Source organism: Trachurus trachurus (assembly GCF_905171665.1).
Source record: "Trachurus trachurus genome assembly, chromosome: 11".
NCBI classification, from domain to species: domain Eukaryota; kingdom Metazoa; phylum Chordata; class Actinopteri; order Carangiformes; family Carangidae; genus Trachurus; species Trachurus trachurus.
Window position 1 is genome coordinate 5,481,328 of NC_139904.1, and position 16,486 is coordinate 5,497,813.

The window sequence follows — 16,486 nt, forward strand, 5'->3', positions numbered from 1 at the left end:
CGGTAAATCGAGAGCTTTGCCTTTCGGCTCAGCTCCTTCTTCACCACGACGGACCGATACAATGACCGCATTACTGCGGCCGCCGCACCGATCCGCCTGTCGATCTCGCGCTCCGTTCTCCCCTCACTCGTGAACAGGACCCCAAGATACTTAAACTCCTCCACCTGAGGCAGGAACTCTCCCCCGACCTGGAGGGTGCAAGCCACCTTTTTCCGGTCGAGAACCATGGCCTCGGACTTAGAGGTGCTGATTCTCATCCCAGCTGCTTCACACTCGGCTGCAAACCGCCCCAGTGCATGCTGAAGGTCCTGGCTCGAGGGAGCCAACAAGACCACATCATCTGCAAAAAGCTGCTCTCAAAACAATTGGGGCAAAAAGACGATGTTTGTCGATCAACTCTGCTCCCAAACGTGGGAATTAATCCACTCCAAAAATAAAAACTCAAAGTATAATGTCTATTCACTCAGTCATTATCTTAAACGACCTCTCGGTTGTGGCGGGTCTGCTCTGGTTTTTTACGGCTAGCGGGAAAAGAAGAAAAAGGAAAAAAAAAAAGGAAAAGAGGACACTGGTAGTAGGCTACCGTCACTGTGTGTGGGATGAATGGGCGGCGCACTCTGCTGGTAAAAATGTGGAACTACATCAAAATAACATGATGGGCTCACAAATGGTTTTTTTTTTTTCATTGTCTGAGGCTGTGTTTGTATCACACGGAGCTTTCTGAACATTATGTGATATTATCCTCCAGGTCCATGTACTTGTACTACCTCATGGGCTGGAAAGTTGTGATCAAGTAGGCTATTAGTACAAACGGTTGGCGAAAGGAGAGGACGAGTGTGAGCTGCTAACATAGTTTCAGGTGAGGAGCAGAGAAAGTTATAACACATTATAGAAATGATTTGCAATTGATTGAAAATGTTAATCTGTGTCCGGTTCACGTGACAAACACAGAACTTGTTCATGCACCAGATCCAAAGAATTCATATATTTTCTGTAAAAGTCTTTCAGACCATAAAATATCAAAAGTACAATTATCAAAATCTAGTTAATCTCAGTCTTGTTTCTTGGGTATTGATGAGTTTATCAAAAAGAGGATAAAGTAGCCTAATTATTTCCTTTAAAAACACATTCTTAGACGTAACTTGACCTTGGGATGAAGCAGCAGGTACAGGTTTTAATCTCCAGTGTCTTTTACTGTGAACGTGAAAAAACACTTTCATATGAGTCAATATACTGGGATGATGTCTTTTAATCATAATATAGGCTATAGCCTATATATGAACATAATATAAAAACAACAAAACTGCATGTTAAAGGAAACACTTATAGATTTCTTTCTTTGTCCATTATCTTGTGCCAGTCGTGTTTCATATCCCAGTTCAGTTCATAACTTAGAAATGTGAAGTTTAAAAGATGTTATCATGATGGTTTCACAACCTTTTTACTCTAGTTCACGTCCTCTTTTAACTTTTTCAGCTTTTCACAGGAGGAAGTGAGTATAGACACCAACACCATGAAGATAAATCTGTGGCCAGAATATTTTTGATTTCAATTTGATTAAACTGAAGAAAATACCACAATGTCTCAGTGTGTTTTTTTTTTTGTTTGTTTTTTTACAAACACCTTGGTTTAACACCACCACCATCTTCCTCTAGTTTAAACCATAAAGTGGTTTAAACCATATGTTTTAATGCTGTAGTTCAATTATCTATCTACGTTTTATAAATGATCTGATAAACCACAAACGTTTCGTAAAATACTAAACACTAAACACAATCATTGAACACATTATACTGTACAGTAGATTATTTTACTAATCCAGACCTACTTGCATTATCCAAGTCGGCAGATACTTTCCTTTTTTTTTTTTTTACACTAATCCAAACCTAAACATCCATGACTGTGTTTATAAACAACAACATGTTTATTATCAATGTGGAAATAATGTAAAATGTGGCTTTAAAGTAACATTGCAGAGTTTTTCGGCCTTAAAATAATGTTTCCAGACTCATTGCAATGGTAGAAAAATGGTTAATAGGATGAATGTGGGAAACACTGTTGTTTATTAATGGGAATAAACGCTGGATGCGCTCGCTGATAAGTTTCGTTTTCGTTTTTCCCCCCAGACGATAGCACTTCTCAACCAGGTGGTGGAAGCACTGAGCTGAAACTCCGCAATGTTGCTTTAAATCTTCTTACAGAGTGTAATTAAAGACACCACAACAGATAACAGTGGTTTATTATCTCGTTTTAACACTGAAAATCTTTTGGACAACTATAATTTCTATGTCACAGCTTGTCTATAATCTTACAGCGGTATTTACAAAGTCATGTCACAACACTCTGAAGCTTATTATCGGTCATTACTGAGAATTATAAATCAAAATGTAACACTATGTGAGCTGAAATCAACGCTGCTAAACACAGCAGAGCTAGACACCATAAAACCTGCAGAACATGGAGTCCAGGATAAACTGTACTGTACAGACGTTGTGATGTTAGTGATGTGGAGCTAATCTGCAGAGCGAGTACAGCTGTCTTTTATGAGCGGGTTGCTAAGGATCAGACTTCGTCCTTATGCTTGTAAGCCATAAAGGCTCATGCCCACATCTTCACAGTCACACTCAGAGTTGATGAACATGTCTGAGCCGCTCTTATATACAGCTGGACACAGTTCAGTTTCAGTGTAAATGATCTTCTCTGTACCAGTCACGTCTAAATCTCATCACTGTGTTTCCTGGTCATGCTCTCACTTCCTTCAGTCGACCTTCCTTCCCGTCTCCTCAGACTCCACGACACACTTCCACTTTTCATCCGACACTTTAATCACATGCATTGAAACACAACTCGGAAAAACCTGAACTCATTGACGAGCATATAACGCAACATCAATCTTTTCATTATAGAAATGTAGACACTTATAACAAAGGATTGTTGCAATGAGACTTTACTGAAGAACTGATTTTTTAAGAACCACATCACCTATCTATTTGTTCATTACTGTATGTACAGAAGTTTGTGGGTTTGTGGATTGGTTGTTTTTACTTCCTCAAACAAAAGTCCTTGAATTATCTGCACATAGAGAACAATCTTATTGATGATTTTAAGGGAAAATGCATGCATTTTGTTGCCTATACTAATTCTGTTTTGTTTATATTTTTATGTCCAAGTTTATATATACTGTACATATTTTCAATTTCTATCCAGGAGAGAAGCCACATATATTGTACCTGGTACAGGACAATAAAGCTGATTCTTATTCTGATACTTCACATTACCCAACTATCACTTTAAATCCCTCATGCACTTTTCTTTCTTTTTTTTAATAGGAAACTAAAGACTGGTTGATCAGCTACAATATGCTATAGATGATAAGATAATAACCCAGGCGTGATGCATTCTGGGAGTTGAGAACACACATCTATTTTCTTGCCATATCTTGGGCACTTAAACATAAATTCACTGATACAGTTTCACCCTGAAACAAGTTCAATCCTCTGAGAGGCTTTAAAGCAGAAGTAAGCGATCCGGTCGTTTTGGCTAACTTCTTGTCAGCCGATGGAGTTAGCAGTCCCCGCCCTCGTCCCTACGTCACCACATTCTGGCGCGCATCCCTTGGCTGCACACACAGAGAGGACCGCCCCTTTATGCCGTTCTCTCTCCTCATTGGATAAAGGTTGTAGGATACAAGGAAAGTTTTCTCCTCGGCTTACAGCAGAGCAGAGTGACTGACAGACCCGTGTTTCAGACCAAACACTCTATGTAAGTGATTGCTGTCGGAAGATAGAACTATTTAAGACTTATATTAACACAAATATTCTGCTTACTTCTGCTTTAACTTCCACTTCACTGAGCTGGGTTTGAAAAAAAAAGAGAAAAGAACGTGTTTGATCCTCGAAGTTCAGACTTTGGCTACATCCACCGACGTCTGGCTCCTCCCCGCCGCCACCACGGACGTGCGTCGTGATCCGCTGCTGTTGTCCAGAGAGCGTTCGTTGGACTGAGACGTCTGTCCGTCCACGTCGTCGGCCAGAGCCCGTTTGTAGACGCCGGCCAGACTCTGCCTGAAGCGGCCCCTCACGTCCAGCCCCATGCAGAAGTACAGCAGCGGGTTCACGCAGCTGTTGAAGTAGGCGACGCCCTTCGCCACGGGGTGCCAGATCTTCACCACCTTGTTCTTGCTGTCCACCATCTTGACCAGCAGGAGGCAGTGGTACGGCGCCCAGCACACGAAGAAGGCGACGACTAAAGACGCTAAAATACGTAGCGGGCGGGATTTCCCGGACAGACGGGTGCGTCGGATGCCGATGCCGGCCAGGATGTAGCAGATGAGGATGACCATGAAGGGCAGCATGAAGCCGCACGTGAAGCGGATGGAGTAGAGCGCCAGTTTGGTGGTGGTGTCCCCCGCCGTCGCCTCCTTCACCTCCAGAGAGCACTTACTCAGGTTGTTCTTCCCCAGGTAGACTTGGCGGTAGACGAAGTACGGCACGCTGAGGATCGTCGCCGTGGTCCAGATGCAGACGGCCACCACCCGGGCGGCCAGCACGGTGCGCCGCCGTTTGGTGAAAACGGGTTGCCACACGCAGAGCGCTCGGTCCAGACTGATGACGGCGAGAAGGAAGACGGAGCAGAACATGTTGCCGTATTTGAAGAAGCCGTTGAACTTGCAGAGGAAGACGCCGAAGGGCCAGTAGTCGAAGAAGAGCTTCTTGGTGAGGGAGAAGACCCGAGTGAAGCAGAAGATCAGGTCGGCTATCGCAAGGTTCACCAGCCACACGTTGGTGACCTTCGGCTGAGGAGAGAAACATCAAAGGAAAGCTAATTTTATTGATCCTATTGGAAACATATTGAAAGTTTTATACTGTATACTAAAGTGACAGGCATGCCATTCAGAGAACTCCAAAAAAAAAAAGGCCAGAAACGACTGTCCTGTCTGAGGAAACTCTCCAAGTTCCAGATTGATAAGTCCCTGATGATTTTACTTTATAGCTCATAAATCATAAATCAAATCTGTGCTGACCTTTTCCCTCCTCTGCTGGTTTGGCAACCTTAACATCAGGTCAAAAAAATGCACTAAGCAGAGTAATAAAGACAAGTAATAAAATTTTGGGAGTTCAACAGTGCACACTTTTAGATCTGTTCAATAGGCAGATCATCAGGAAGGCTAATAGAGAGCCTAAGCGGAAGCGGAAGTGAAGCTCGCCATGGGACCTCAATTTGGAAAAAATCTCCATGTAAGTGAATGGGAGTCAAAATTCTATTTCGTGATCCGATTGAATTGTGCCTACCTATTTAAAACATTGCGTTTCATGCCAAGAAATCAGCAGGTGGTAAAACGGCAACAGAAGAATGTATTTTGTGTGAAAACCGCTCTACGGACTACAGATCTGGTGTCACACAAAAAATACATCACCAACTGACATGGGAAAGGGCAGCATGTGGTGTGTGACGTCACCTACGCCACCTGTAGTCTTTCTGGTTACAGATTTTTCTGAATTTTATTTTACAATAGTTTTACAACAAACTGCTGATTTCTTGGCATGAAACATGTTTTAAATAGGTAGGCAGAATTCAATCGGATCACGAAACAAAATTTGGACTCTCGTTCACTTACATAGAGATTTTTTCCGAATTGAGGTCCCATGGTGACGTTACTTCCACTTAGGCTCTCTATGCCATCCTTTCTGACAGCTCCCATCCTTTACACTCTGAGTTCCAGTTTTTACCTTCTGGCTCCTGGCTCAGACTTCCTCGTATAAAATGTAACAGGTACAAGCACTCCTTTCTTCCTACAGCGGTATCCCTTTTGAATTCAGGAGAGGATAGGAGGAGTCACACCTGATGGATTTATATTCTGTGGTTTCTCACATGCAGGCTGTTTTTGTTTCATTTTGTTTTCATGTGACGCTGATGATGTTGGAAATTATTGCACTTTACCTACCTTGTACGGGCTACTTGAGTCGCTGCTACTGACTTTTAATCGTATGTCTTTTGTACTTGCTGCAACACTTATTGCCCAATGGGGGCACAGATAAAGCTGAACTGAACTAAACAACAGCAAGAGGCCCAGCACATCCTGAATCACTTCCTGTGTCTCATTCAGGCACTAACACACTTTTTTAAATGCACTAGCACAGGCGCTATGTCGGCTGCTAATATTACACATGTGAAAACCACAATCAAGTGGAGCGAGGGTAAAGCAACCAACAGGAAACAGTGGCGCTGACATGTTGTGACAATCTCTATGACACCTGTCTCTGAATTTCATATTTGTATATTATCCATTATGTATAAAATTATACCCAAGGCCATAAAACATATTACACGCATCAGCTTTAGTCTTTTAGCACATGTAGCCTAACACACTCCACATGTTATATCTACCTTGAGTTTGAATCCTGCCACCCAGATCACCACAGAGTTCCCTGTGATGCCGAGCACAACCGTCAGCGTGTAGAGGACGATGGACACGTTGTCCATGATGGCCTCCACGTCCACCTTCGTCGGCTCGTCTTTGCTTGAAGACTTCAAGGCGATGGAGGAGTTGAGCGACATGGTGTGGCTGCAAACACAGAGAAGAGTGACAGGAAACATGAAGGAACCGTACTTCATCAGGTTTAGGCACTAAAAGCACTTGGTTAAGGTTAGGAACTAAAAGTATTTGCTCGGGTTTAGTCACTTAAAGTACATCTTTACGTTTACACATTTTTTGTTTGTTTTGTTTATTTGTTCGCACCAAAAAAAAAAAAAGAAAAAGACAGATTAAAAGCAGAAAGACAAGAGCTACAACAGGTGCAAGCCGAGCCATTTAAAAGGTCTGATAAAGGGACAATGAGGAGTTCTCATACTACATTTACAATGAGCCTCTGCGCGCACGGTGAAATTCATCAAGAATGAAATTCAGAGGTTTGAAGACGATCACATACCGTCGTAGTTCCGACCATAAACGGCGATTAGACTGCGTTATTCTCATGACTCGCCAGGCTGCGTCCGCAAAACCGAAAGTAAGGAAACGCTGGTCGGCTCGCCCAGCGTTTCCGCCACTAATTAAAATAACAAAATAACGATAGAGACAAAACAATATATTTATCGAAAATGGAGCCATTAACAAGTGTGGGTAGCGTAGATTCATCCACATTAACGTGAGACTTTTTTATAACCAAATAGAAACTCCTTGTTGTCCCTTTAAGGAGAGCTTGGTTGATTTGAAGATGGCAAACCTAATCACTCATGCAACCTAACATGTTACCAGACCAACGAACTGACAGCTTGAATAGTGTAACCATGGGTCATATTAAAAAGCTGCTTAGGACACTCTTAAAATAAATACAACGATAAATCAGTTGTGTGACTGAGAGTTTGTGTCTGTTTCAGAAGCTGGTTTAAGAGGCCATGAATGCAATGTGGCTTCTAACTTCCTCTTTTACTGAAAAAAAAACAACAATAACGCTGCCCTTGAGTTACAATGAAGGAAAATAAGAAAAGAGAGTCACAAGAACCAAGTCAGACTTTCTGATCACAAGCTGCAGTCTCTGTATGATGCTCTGGAAATAGACAAGAGTAGTGTGAGACTGTGTGAGTGAATCAACGCAGGTTTGTGATGCTGACGAGTCAGACGTGTCCAGCTGAGTCACTGTGCTTCAGTGTCTGAGAATGTGCCAAGGTGTGTGTGTCTGTGTGTGTGTGTTAATACGACTATATGTGTGTGAGAGAGATGAGGGTCGTACTGTCTTGTCTTCTCTATTGTGATACAGCAAACAAGTATTTGTGTATTTAATTGTGTAAATATGTTATTACAGGTTACTATACTGTATTTTAATTGAAGTAAAAAGTATGTGGGTCACGTTCAAGCACAATAATGGATCATTCAAGGGTGAAGATGAAAAATTCCTCTGTGTAATATGATAGAGTGGAAATTAACTGTACATCAGCTTCCTAATAGTCGCCGTGGTGACACTTTTGACTCAGCACTGATTCGCTCTGACAACTTAATAAGAAACACGTAGAATAATTACAACACGTGTCACTGTGTTTTTACACTGTGAACATGGAGCCGACGTGGACACACAGGCTTTCTACTGTATAATCACAACTGTACAGATGTGTAGTAGTCGTTGAGATTGAAATGAAGGCTGAGTATGAACATGTGTTGAGTTTTCATGTTATTGCAACAACGACTGAGTCCTCCTGGGTCGTCATGTCAACATGTTGACATGGGCCCATTGCATGACTGAGTCTCTAAGTAGTTATGAGTATTTAAGGCGTGGAATGCACAAAGAACGAGACCACAGCTCAGATTTGCTTTTACAGTAATTCAGTCACCTTCACAAACTTGAACAAAACACAGCTGATGTTTTCATCTTTTTTGACGGGTTTGTAGAGCAGCTGGCATCGTGCACCAGTTATCTTTGAACAATTTGGTTAGAGATGTGATTGTATCTTTTTGTGCACACACTGCACATGCGGGTTACAGAGATACAATCAGTAACATCTGTACAGTTAGTTTAAGAATCAAAAGCACTTTGGCTAAAGTTAATAAACGATTATGGTAAAAAAAACATGTTCACATATTTGGACTGGAGATGACTCCAAGACAAAGAGACCGTGTATGCACCTGTACAGGAGGAAAGTGTTTCATTTCAGCACCTGAATTTTCACATAGATGAAGAAAAAAATGTGACTCCAGAGACAAAAATTTGATATAATAGTTGCATTTGTTTGCAGTGCTAAAAGAGAAAATGATGAACCACCCACATTATAATAAAGTAAAGTGAAGTTCACTGCAGAACCACAACCCCAACCTAAAGCCCCGACCTAAACCAATAAAGACAGCAAAGACAATCACAATATAAATGAAGATCAGAGCACAGCAGATCTGATATATCTCTTGAATTAAAAATGACCTTACCCTTGGAAACAAACACAGCTGATCTTCAAAGGAAGGACACCAAAAGAGTCCAGCTGAAGAGCTCTGAAACAGAGTTTCTGCAGTTTAGAGGAAGACCAGTGCCTTCAAAAGGGAAATGAATAAGGCAACAAAACCACAGCACAGCCCCCTTCAAATAAAACCTCCCTGTGCCTTGTGGCTGCTGATGGTGTTATAGAGCACAGAGACGACCTCAGTCATCTGACGGGGGAAAAAACTGAAGGGTCCAACTGGAGAGCAATAGATAAACATAGACATTTTGGTTCTGCAGAGGTTTGTTTAAAGCAGCGACGGTTGTTAATTCAGTTATCAGTGGATCAGCGGTGCTGGGATGAAAGTCTTGGTTTGTTCCAAAGGAGGTTAAATCGAAAGCAACTGGACTTAGTTATTTGTCTAGGAAGACGTTTCACCTCTCATCCAAGAGGCTTCATCAGTTCATGTACGCAGCTGACCAGGCTGGGACTGGTCCAACTATCTGGTGTGGAGACTCACTATTTAACCTCTTGTGTGGGCGTTTCACAAGGGTGATGATGTCACTGGTACATTTCAATGTCATGTTTAAATTTTTAGATGTTACAATTTACAAAATGTCCCCAAAAGTGCAACCTATTGGCAGACGCTACAATTTCCAATTGTCTCCCAAACGCCTCACATGCAGAGGACTGATCGACGCTATACATAGTTTACAAATGTCCCCTCAACGCCTATCATGCAGAATATCAACAGACTAGTGTCAGCTCGGTGAGTTTCCGTGGTTACCTACGGTCACGCTGCCACTGAACGTAAAAAAATGGCGATGCAACATGGCCGCCTCGGTTCGATGCGTCGGCCACTTATGTATTTGTAACGACTTGTAACAACTCATTCTAAGGTACCAGAAAGCTTTCATTTGTATGTGGGTGTGGTTCGACTTCAGTGAAATACGTATTTATGAAAGCAATATTTGATTTTTGCTGATAAAAAGCCAAATAAGTTACATACCGGGGCTTTAAGGGGTTTTTATAGTTGTTATTGTAAATTGTGTCAATATACAGGGCCGTCTGGGGCCCCTTTAATCTTTTGGTCTTTTCCAGAAAGGTCAAGAATTTGGAGGAAATATGAACAAAACATCTGAAGCATGTAACCACATAAAAGACAGTTTTTGGTTTCACTTCTTTTAACATTGGCACACAATGCTGCCCAACTTGCTGGTTCATGGAGATAAAAGTAAAAGTAAAACATCACAACACTGTCTGACCACACATCACATTTAGTCTTCTACCCTTGTGACAATTATTGTTTCAATCATGTGAAAAAACAGCTGCTGTGTGCGTTACATCACACCTTCAGATAGTAAAAATGGAATATACCCACAACTGACGTGTGATGTGGTTCGTGGGAACTTCTCAAGATGAAGTTCATGAGAAGCTGACGTTTCTTTTACCTTTAATCAGTTTGAATGCTGAAGCTTTCTTACGCTTTTTTGTTGTTGTTGCCAAGCGTTTCAACATCCACAACAATGTTTTCCCCTTTAATTTGGTTCAGTTTGTTCAGATAATGAAGATTTCAGGGGTTTGAGGTCTTCAGGTGTTAACGTTAGCAGTTCCAACTTTTCATTTAAACTACAGCTAAGCTAACTGTACATCCATGACAAGTTCTGAAGACTTTAACTTGGGTATTGCATGAATCTCTTGTTGATGACAGATAAGACTACACAGATATAAGCATTGTAAAACATATATGATAAAAAAAAACAAAAAAAAACGTTATCAATGGCTCCATGGCTCTATTAAAAACAAATGCTCATGGCCGAGAGGAGCAAAACAGAGGAAAAGAGAACGGACTTGCATAGTTCCCCTCAGTTGATCAGTTGTGGTTTTGTGGAAGGTTGCAGTGCATTGACCACTCAGGGCCACCGTAGGAATCCTTAATGCACAACTTCAAGCGTCTTTTGATGCATCTTAACACCGTCACCAATGGTGCACGTGAATCAGCAAGCAACACACTGCATTTGCACCCAAGTGAATTGCATTCCAGGCTCAATTTAACTATCAATATTTTGTACCAAATTATTCCAACCAATTATATAAAAATTAAGCTTTGTGTTAGAGTTGGACTCCCAGTTGAGACATGAGTTCGGAAAATTGGGATTTGAGTCTGACTTCCTTCAACTCCGGCTCCAAGATCAACGACTAAATAAACTCCTTAGGATGAAATGACCCGTGTGTGAATTATCAATAGGTTTCTCAGACTCTGGACTGTTTCTCTCAACACATTCCCCAGTTTTACTTCTGTGAGACGAACAGCCGTAAAATCAGATGGTTATTATCCGTGAAGCACGACGGCACATTTCAAACCAACCGATGAAAAGTTTCAATAAAGTGGATCGACAAACAGAAGAGTCCTTGTTTTTGATGGGAAATGAAAAGAGTGAGACGCTGTGAAGCGAAGAGGAAACACAACAAAATACAGAAGAAGAGAAACATTTATGAGGCGGAGGCTGCATCACTTGACCACAAACAAAGTTTCAACTTTCAGTATTGCTCTAAATCCACCACAAACCTCCACCCGCGGTTCAGTCCAACCCCTCTCGACTCAAGTGCTCCACAATGGGAACCGGTAAATGTATAAATATATAAATAGCCTTGATGAAAGTCAAACAATCACATTATCTTAAACAGACATTAGGAAATGAGTGTTAAAGTTGAAGAAGAAGTTACTTCATGTTTGCCCAGTGAACACACTGTTATAAAGGTCACAAGACTAAGATTTGGCTGGATAACTTTGAAATATCTCTAAAGGTTGTTTAGGTTAATGTCTAAATGCTGCTGAGATGGTTTCATGTCACAAACACTAGATGACCTCTGACCTAAAACCACCAGTTGAACAGAGGGGGTCGTAAAGTCATGACTTCTTACAGCCCAAGTGACGTTATCTGTTTCCTGTGGAGCTCAGTGAGTCAATCAGTGGTTTTTAAACTTATTTAAACTGAATTTAAGAGGGAACTTTGTCAATGTTGTAAAGTAAAATTTGAGAAAATTGAGTAAATATACACAACAAATCTGTTCACTATTTTTTTTTAAAGAACATTTCGTTTTTTCAGCACCGACAGAGACCAAAAAAACAACCCAAAAAAAAACAACAAAGACGATCACATTCAGCAGAAACAGCAGCAAGTGGTCTGAAGTGAAAGTGAGAAAATTACAACTAATATCTAATTAATAATGTGTATACATAGTTATTATAAAGAGTTGACAAATGTGCATTATGTTTGGTGTAAATTAGAAAAACTCCGTATTGGATGAGTTTTCCCTCTGGAATAATGGAGATTATCTGAAGTTCATGCAGTTCATTCACATGGTCGTGTTTACTTTATGGTCAAAACTAAAGCTTTAACCAAAGTGCTTCTGCTGCCTTAATAACTGTAAACTCCAAGTCCCTTCCATCACTGGAGTAAAAACCAGTGAAGAATCCACAGTTTCTATTTCAAACTTCTTGTATCTAATAGAAAAAAACAAAAAAACAATCAAAACCCACTCATATTGATTTAGTTTCTTACCTGGAGACGATCGGTCGGGCTGATCACTGCTCTGAGGTCAGAAGCTGCTGCTGCTGCTCAGTGGTCACAGGCTCAAGTGAAGACGCATCTTCATTAGCCCTGTGTGTGTGTGTGTGTGTGTGTGTGTGTGTGTGTGTGTGTGTGTGTGTGTGTGTGTGTGTGTGTGTGTGTGTGTGTGTGTGTGTGTGTGTGTGTGTGTGTGTGTGTGTGTGTGTGTTTATGCAGTTCCCCTGTGTCGCTGTTACTTCTGGTGGTTTTATTGCTGAAAGCCAAGCACACACACACACACACACACATACATGCATACCATGCACACAACGCACGCACACACACAAACACACACACATAGACCCTTCCTCTTTCACCCTCTCTTTTTATGTCATGTGTGTCTGGCTTGATCTTCCTCTTTTTCTCACACAGTCACACTCACTTTGTCTCTCTCTCCTTGTCACACACACACACACACACACACACACACACACACACACACACACACACACACACACACACACACACACACACACACACACACACACACACAGATGGATAAACATGCAAAGGGAATGACCGACTTGTGTTCATCAAACTCTAGAGTTATTACTTTCCTCCTCGTCCTCCTCGGCCAATCAGATCGGTCCAGTCAGGGTTGACGACCTCTTGTTGTCACAGCAGAGAAACTTCACATTAAACTTCTTTATTCCTCTCAGGCCGGATGGATCTACTTCTTCTGACCTCTTAAAGTGGTCTCATCCTTTTTTGGAGTTTTGATTTCCACCAAATCAAACAAGTGGTTTTTCAAAGTAAAAGTAAAAGACTTTTAAAACCTATTTTCAGCCGTGTGTCACGTCCTCTTCATAATATCAGAACAAGCTTCCAGTAATAGAAACACAAACAAATGACAGAGACCACGAAAGAGCAAAAGAGTGAGTGAGTTGTTGGTGCAGAAGGATCTCACATCTCAGATATTTTCACATGAAGGACCTTTAACGTCACATGACTCAGACCACAGACCTCATCCTGCCAGGCCCTGCCACCGATCTGACAATACTTTATTAGAGACAAGTGTTTAAAACCCACAACTGAAATATTCACTCATTGTCTCATTGTGTCTGTCTCTGATGATTATTATTATTTAAGGAGAACTTACTCTAAAGAAACTCAGTGGCAAAGTGTTTTTCAATGGTAAAATTGACAGAATCAGTAGAGCAGTGGTTCTCAACTTGGGGTCCGGGGACCCCCAGGGGTCCTTGAGAGGGTTGAAGGGGGTCCCCAACTTTTTCTTGAATTTTTTCTAGAATTTTTCAATTTTTTTTTTTTTTTGAGAAATTTTACCACTTTTTTTTCTAGAATTTTTTTTAATTTTTTTTTTAACTTTTTTGTTTGTTTGTTTGTTTTAACTTTTTTTTTTTTTTTTTTTTGAGAATTTTACCACTCCTTCCTAGAAATGTCTGAACGTTTTTGGAGAAATTGTACCCCTTTTTTTCCAGAAATTTCTATAATATGTCCAAAAATGCACGCCATTGGCCCTAATTTGAATGTACAAAACTTTATTCACTCTCGGGACAAATATTTGTGTATGTATCTGGTGTTTGCTTAAAAACTTTGTCCAATGGGGGTCCGAGGTCTAATTTGTGTCAATTTAGGGGTCCTTGATGTAAAAAAGTTTGAGAACCACTGCAGTAGAGTATAGCTAGGTAGGTAGTAGGGATAGAACAATTAAAACAATCAGCGGCAAAAGAAATAAAGATAAGGTAAGACCAAAAAGAAAGGACAAATCAATTGTGAAAGTGAAAAACAAACACTTCTATGATGAGTATTTTCAAATTTCCAGTCGCTTCATGTGTCACATCACTTTCTGTTACGCCGTCATTTATAAACACCTGTGCTTTATCTTCATAAATCAGTTACAAGTGATCAAAAACAACAGTACTATCTGGCTTGGTGTATACAATTTGAAAGCTGTGCACTGTTGTAGATACAGGTATGACATTAAGTTACAGTAAGTGCCGGGTGCTTCAGTTTTTTGTAATAAAAGGTTGATCCATTACCCAATCAACCATTGATAAAAGCGTCACCATTGATAAAGTCTGTGGTAGTTTATCAATAGACTGTGGACCAGATGTGTGTGTTGTGTTTACACAGCTGGAAGTTTCCAAGAGGAAGAGGACTTGTCTCCCTCACATGTGTTTCCACCAGGGGATTTAGGGTCTAAATTAAATTCTAGGACGATGATCTCTATACGCCCGAGAAAGAAAAGTCCCTGAACGCATCGCTCAAACAAATACAGTCACTGTAACTGTTGGGATAAAGATATATAGATAGATACTATATTTATCCTCGTCTTCTTCTTCTTTTCTCCGTTCCTCTGGCCCCTGAAACATGTTTCAGTTTTTAGTCAGTTCCTTCTTCCTCAGCTCTTCACCGCTGCCAGTCGGGTCACTGCGTTCAGGGGGTCATGTGACGTGTGAGGTCACCACAGAAATACCCTCGAAGGAAGTGATTGAACAGAAAGTGTTGCATTCGAGGTTCCTTATAACCACACTTTTTTAGCAGGAGACTGTGTTTCCTCCTGACAGCTGCAGCTTCATGACCAGTGTCACTCAAGATTGATTAATGGATTGATTGATTGGTTGTTAAAGAGATAGTTCACCCAAAATTCAAATTTCACTCATTATCTACTCACCCTCATGTGGACTAAGGGCTGGGAGAAGTTTCAGAGTCCTCCGTGCCTTCTCTGAGTTACAGCGGGGCTCCGTGCAGCACTGCATGTCCATATGACGGTTGCGAACGGAGCTCACTTTTCTTCTCACTTTTGACGCCGGCGCAAATCACGCGAGATTAGGCCGGACCAGGAAGAGCAGTGCTGGGAGCTTCTGTTACAAACAAGCTTAAAATAATAGACTTATTTAATTTTTTTCGGAACAATTTCTCATGTTGGGGCTTCAATACAAGAGGGACATTACAGACGAGCGCTATGGAGGTATTTGGATGTTTTTTGGTGTGTCTTTTTGGATGAAGAAAAGTGAGGCCCATTCGCAACCGTCATATGGACATGCACTGCTGCACGGAGCCCCGCTGTAACTCAGAGAAGGCACGGAGGACTCTGAAACTTCTCCCAGCCCTTAGTCGACATGAGGGTGAGGAGATAATGAGTGAGATTTGTATTTTGGGTGAACTATCCCTTTAAGATGATGGTACAGGTTGGCCTAAGAGATCAAACTGTGGAGGTTTAATGTTGTGTTGCCTTCACATGTCAGGCTCTGTGCATGTAAACATTGACTTAGACATTGACTATTCTGGCTCCTTGTCTGATTCTCCTTCGTCCGCTGCTGCCATCTAGTGGCAGAAAGTGATATCACTTCATTGTGATTCTCTTCTTTACACACTTGATTTTGATTATCCTCTTTACCGTGTCCAGTCCAGGTCCCAATAAAACACACTGTACTTCCTGTTGATGTTTCTAATTTGGGTCAGTAGAGGATGTGATTTGAATTTTTTTTGAGTAAAAGGGAAGGGACTGACGAAACTGTTATTATGACCCTGTTATGTTTGTCCAGGGGCAACAAGACATAACATAAGTGAACGGCAAGAGCAAAAAATTACCAAAACGGAACAAACTTTTTCTTTTTTTTTCTTCCTTTTTTTTTTTTTTTTTTTAAGGAAATAAACCACAAGTGCAAAGAAAAGGAAGTGGATCTTCAGAGTGAGTTCCAGTCAAAATAACAAACAAAACACACTCCGGAAAAGCAGAGAGCGGGCGCACCGACCCACCTGTTTACCTGAATAGGTCACAGTCACATTTCACCAGGTTCAAAGTCAGGCCTTGTCCACATGGAAACAGAACAGTCTTTTTCTTGTTCGTTTTGAAAAAAATCTGTGTGTGCGGTGCTGTAGGCTACGTAACACTGCCAGACATAAACACCAAAAACAGAGAAGATGAAGGAAAGTTCCCCCGCTCTATTCAAATTTCCAACATTAGAAGTGGATTAAAATGTTGACTGATGATGATTTAACAGGTG

At 41.1% G+C, this 16,486-nt stretch overlaps 1 protein-coding gene across 1 annotated transcript; it reads right to left on the reverse strand.

The window, feature by feature from the left end:
* Positions 1-2,313: 2,313 nt before the first annotated feature.
* Positions 2,314-12,587, reverse strand: LOC310994192 (formyl peptide receptor 2). The gene is made up of 3 exons (XM_083982789.1): positions 12,468-12,587; positions 6,388-6,565; positions 2,314-4,795 (listed from the first exon to the last, which is right to left on the reverse strand). The coding sequence occupies exons 2-3, from the start codon at positions 6,556-6,558 to the stop codon at positions 3,902-3,904; spliced, it is 1,065 nt and encodes a 354-aa protein (XP_083838915.1). The 5' UTR covers positions 6,559-6,565; positions 12,468-12,587; the 3' UTR covers positions 2,314-3,901.
* Positions 12,588-16,486: the final 3,899 nt, after the last annotated feature.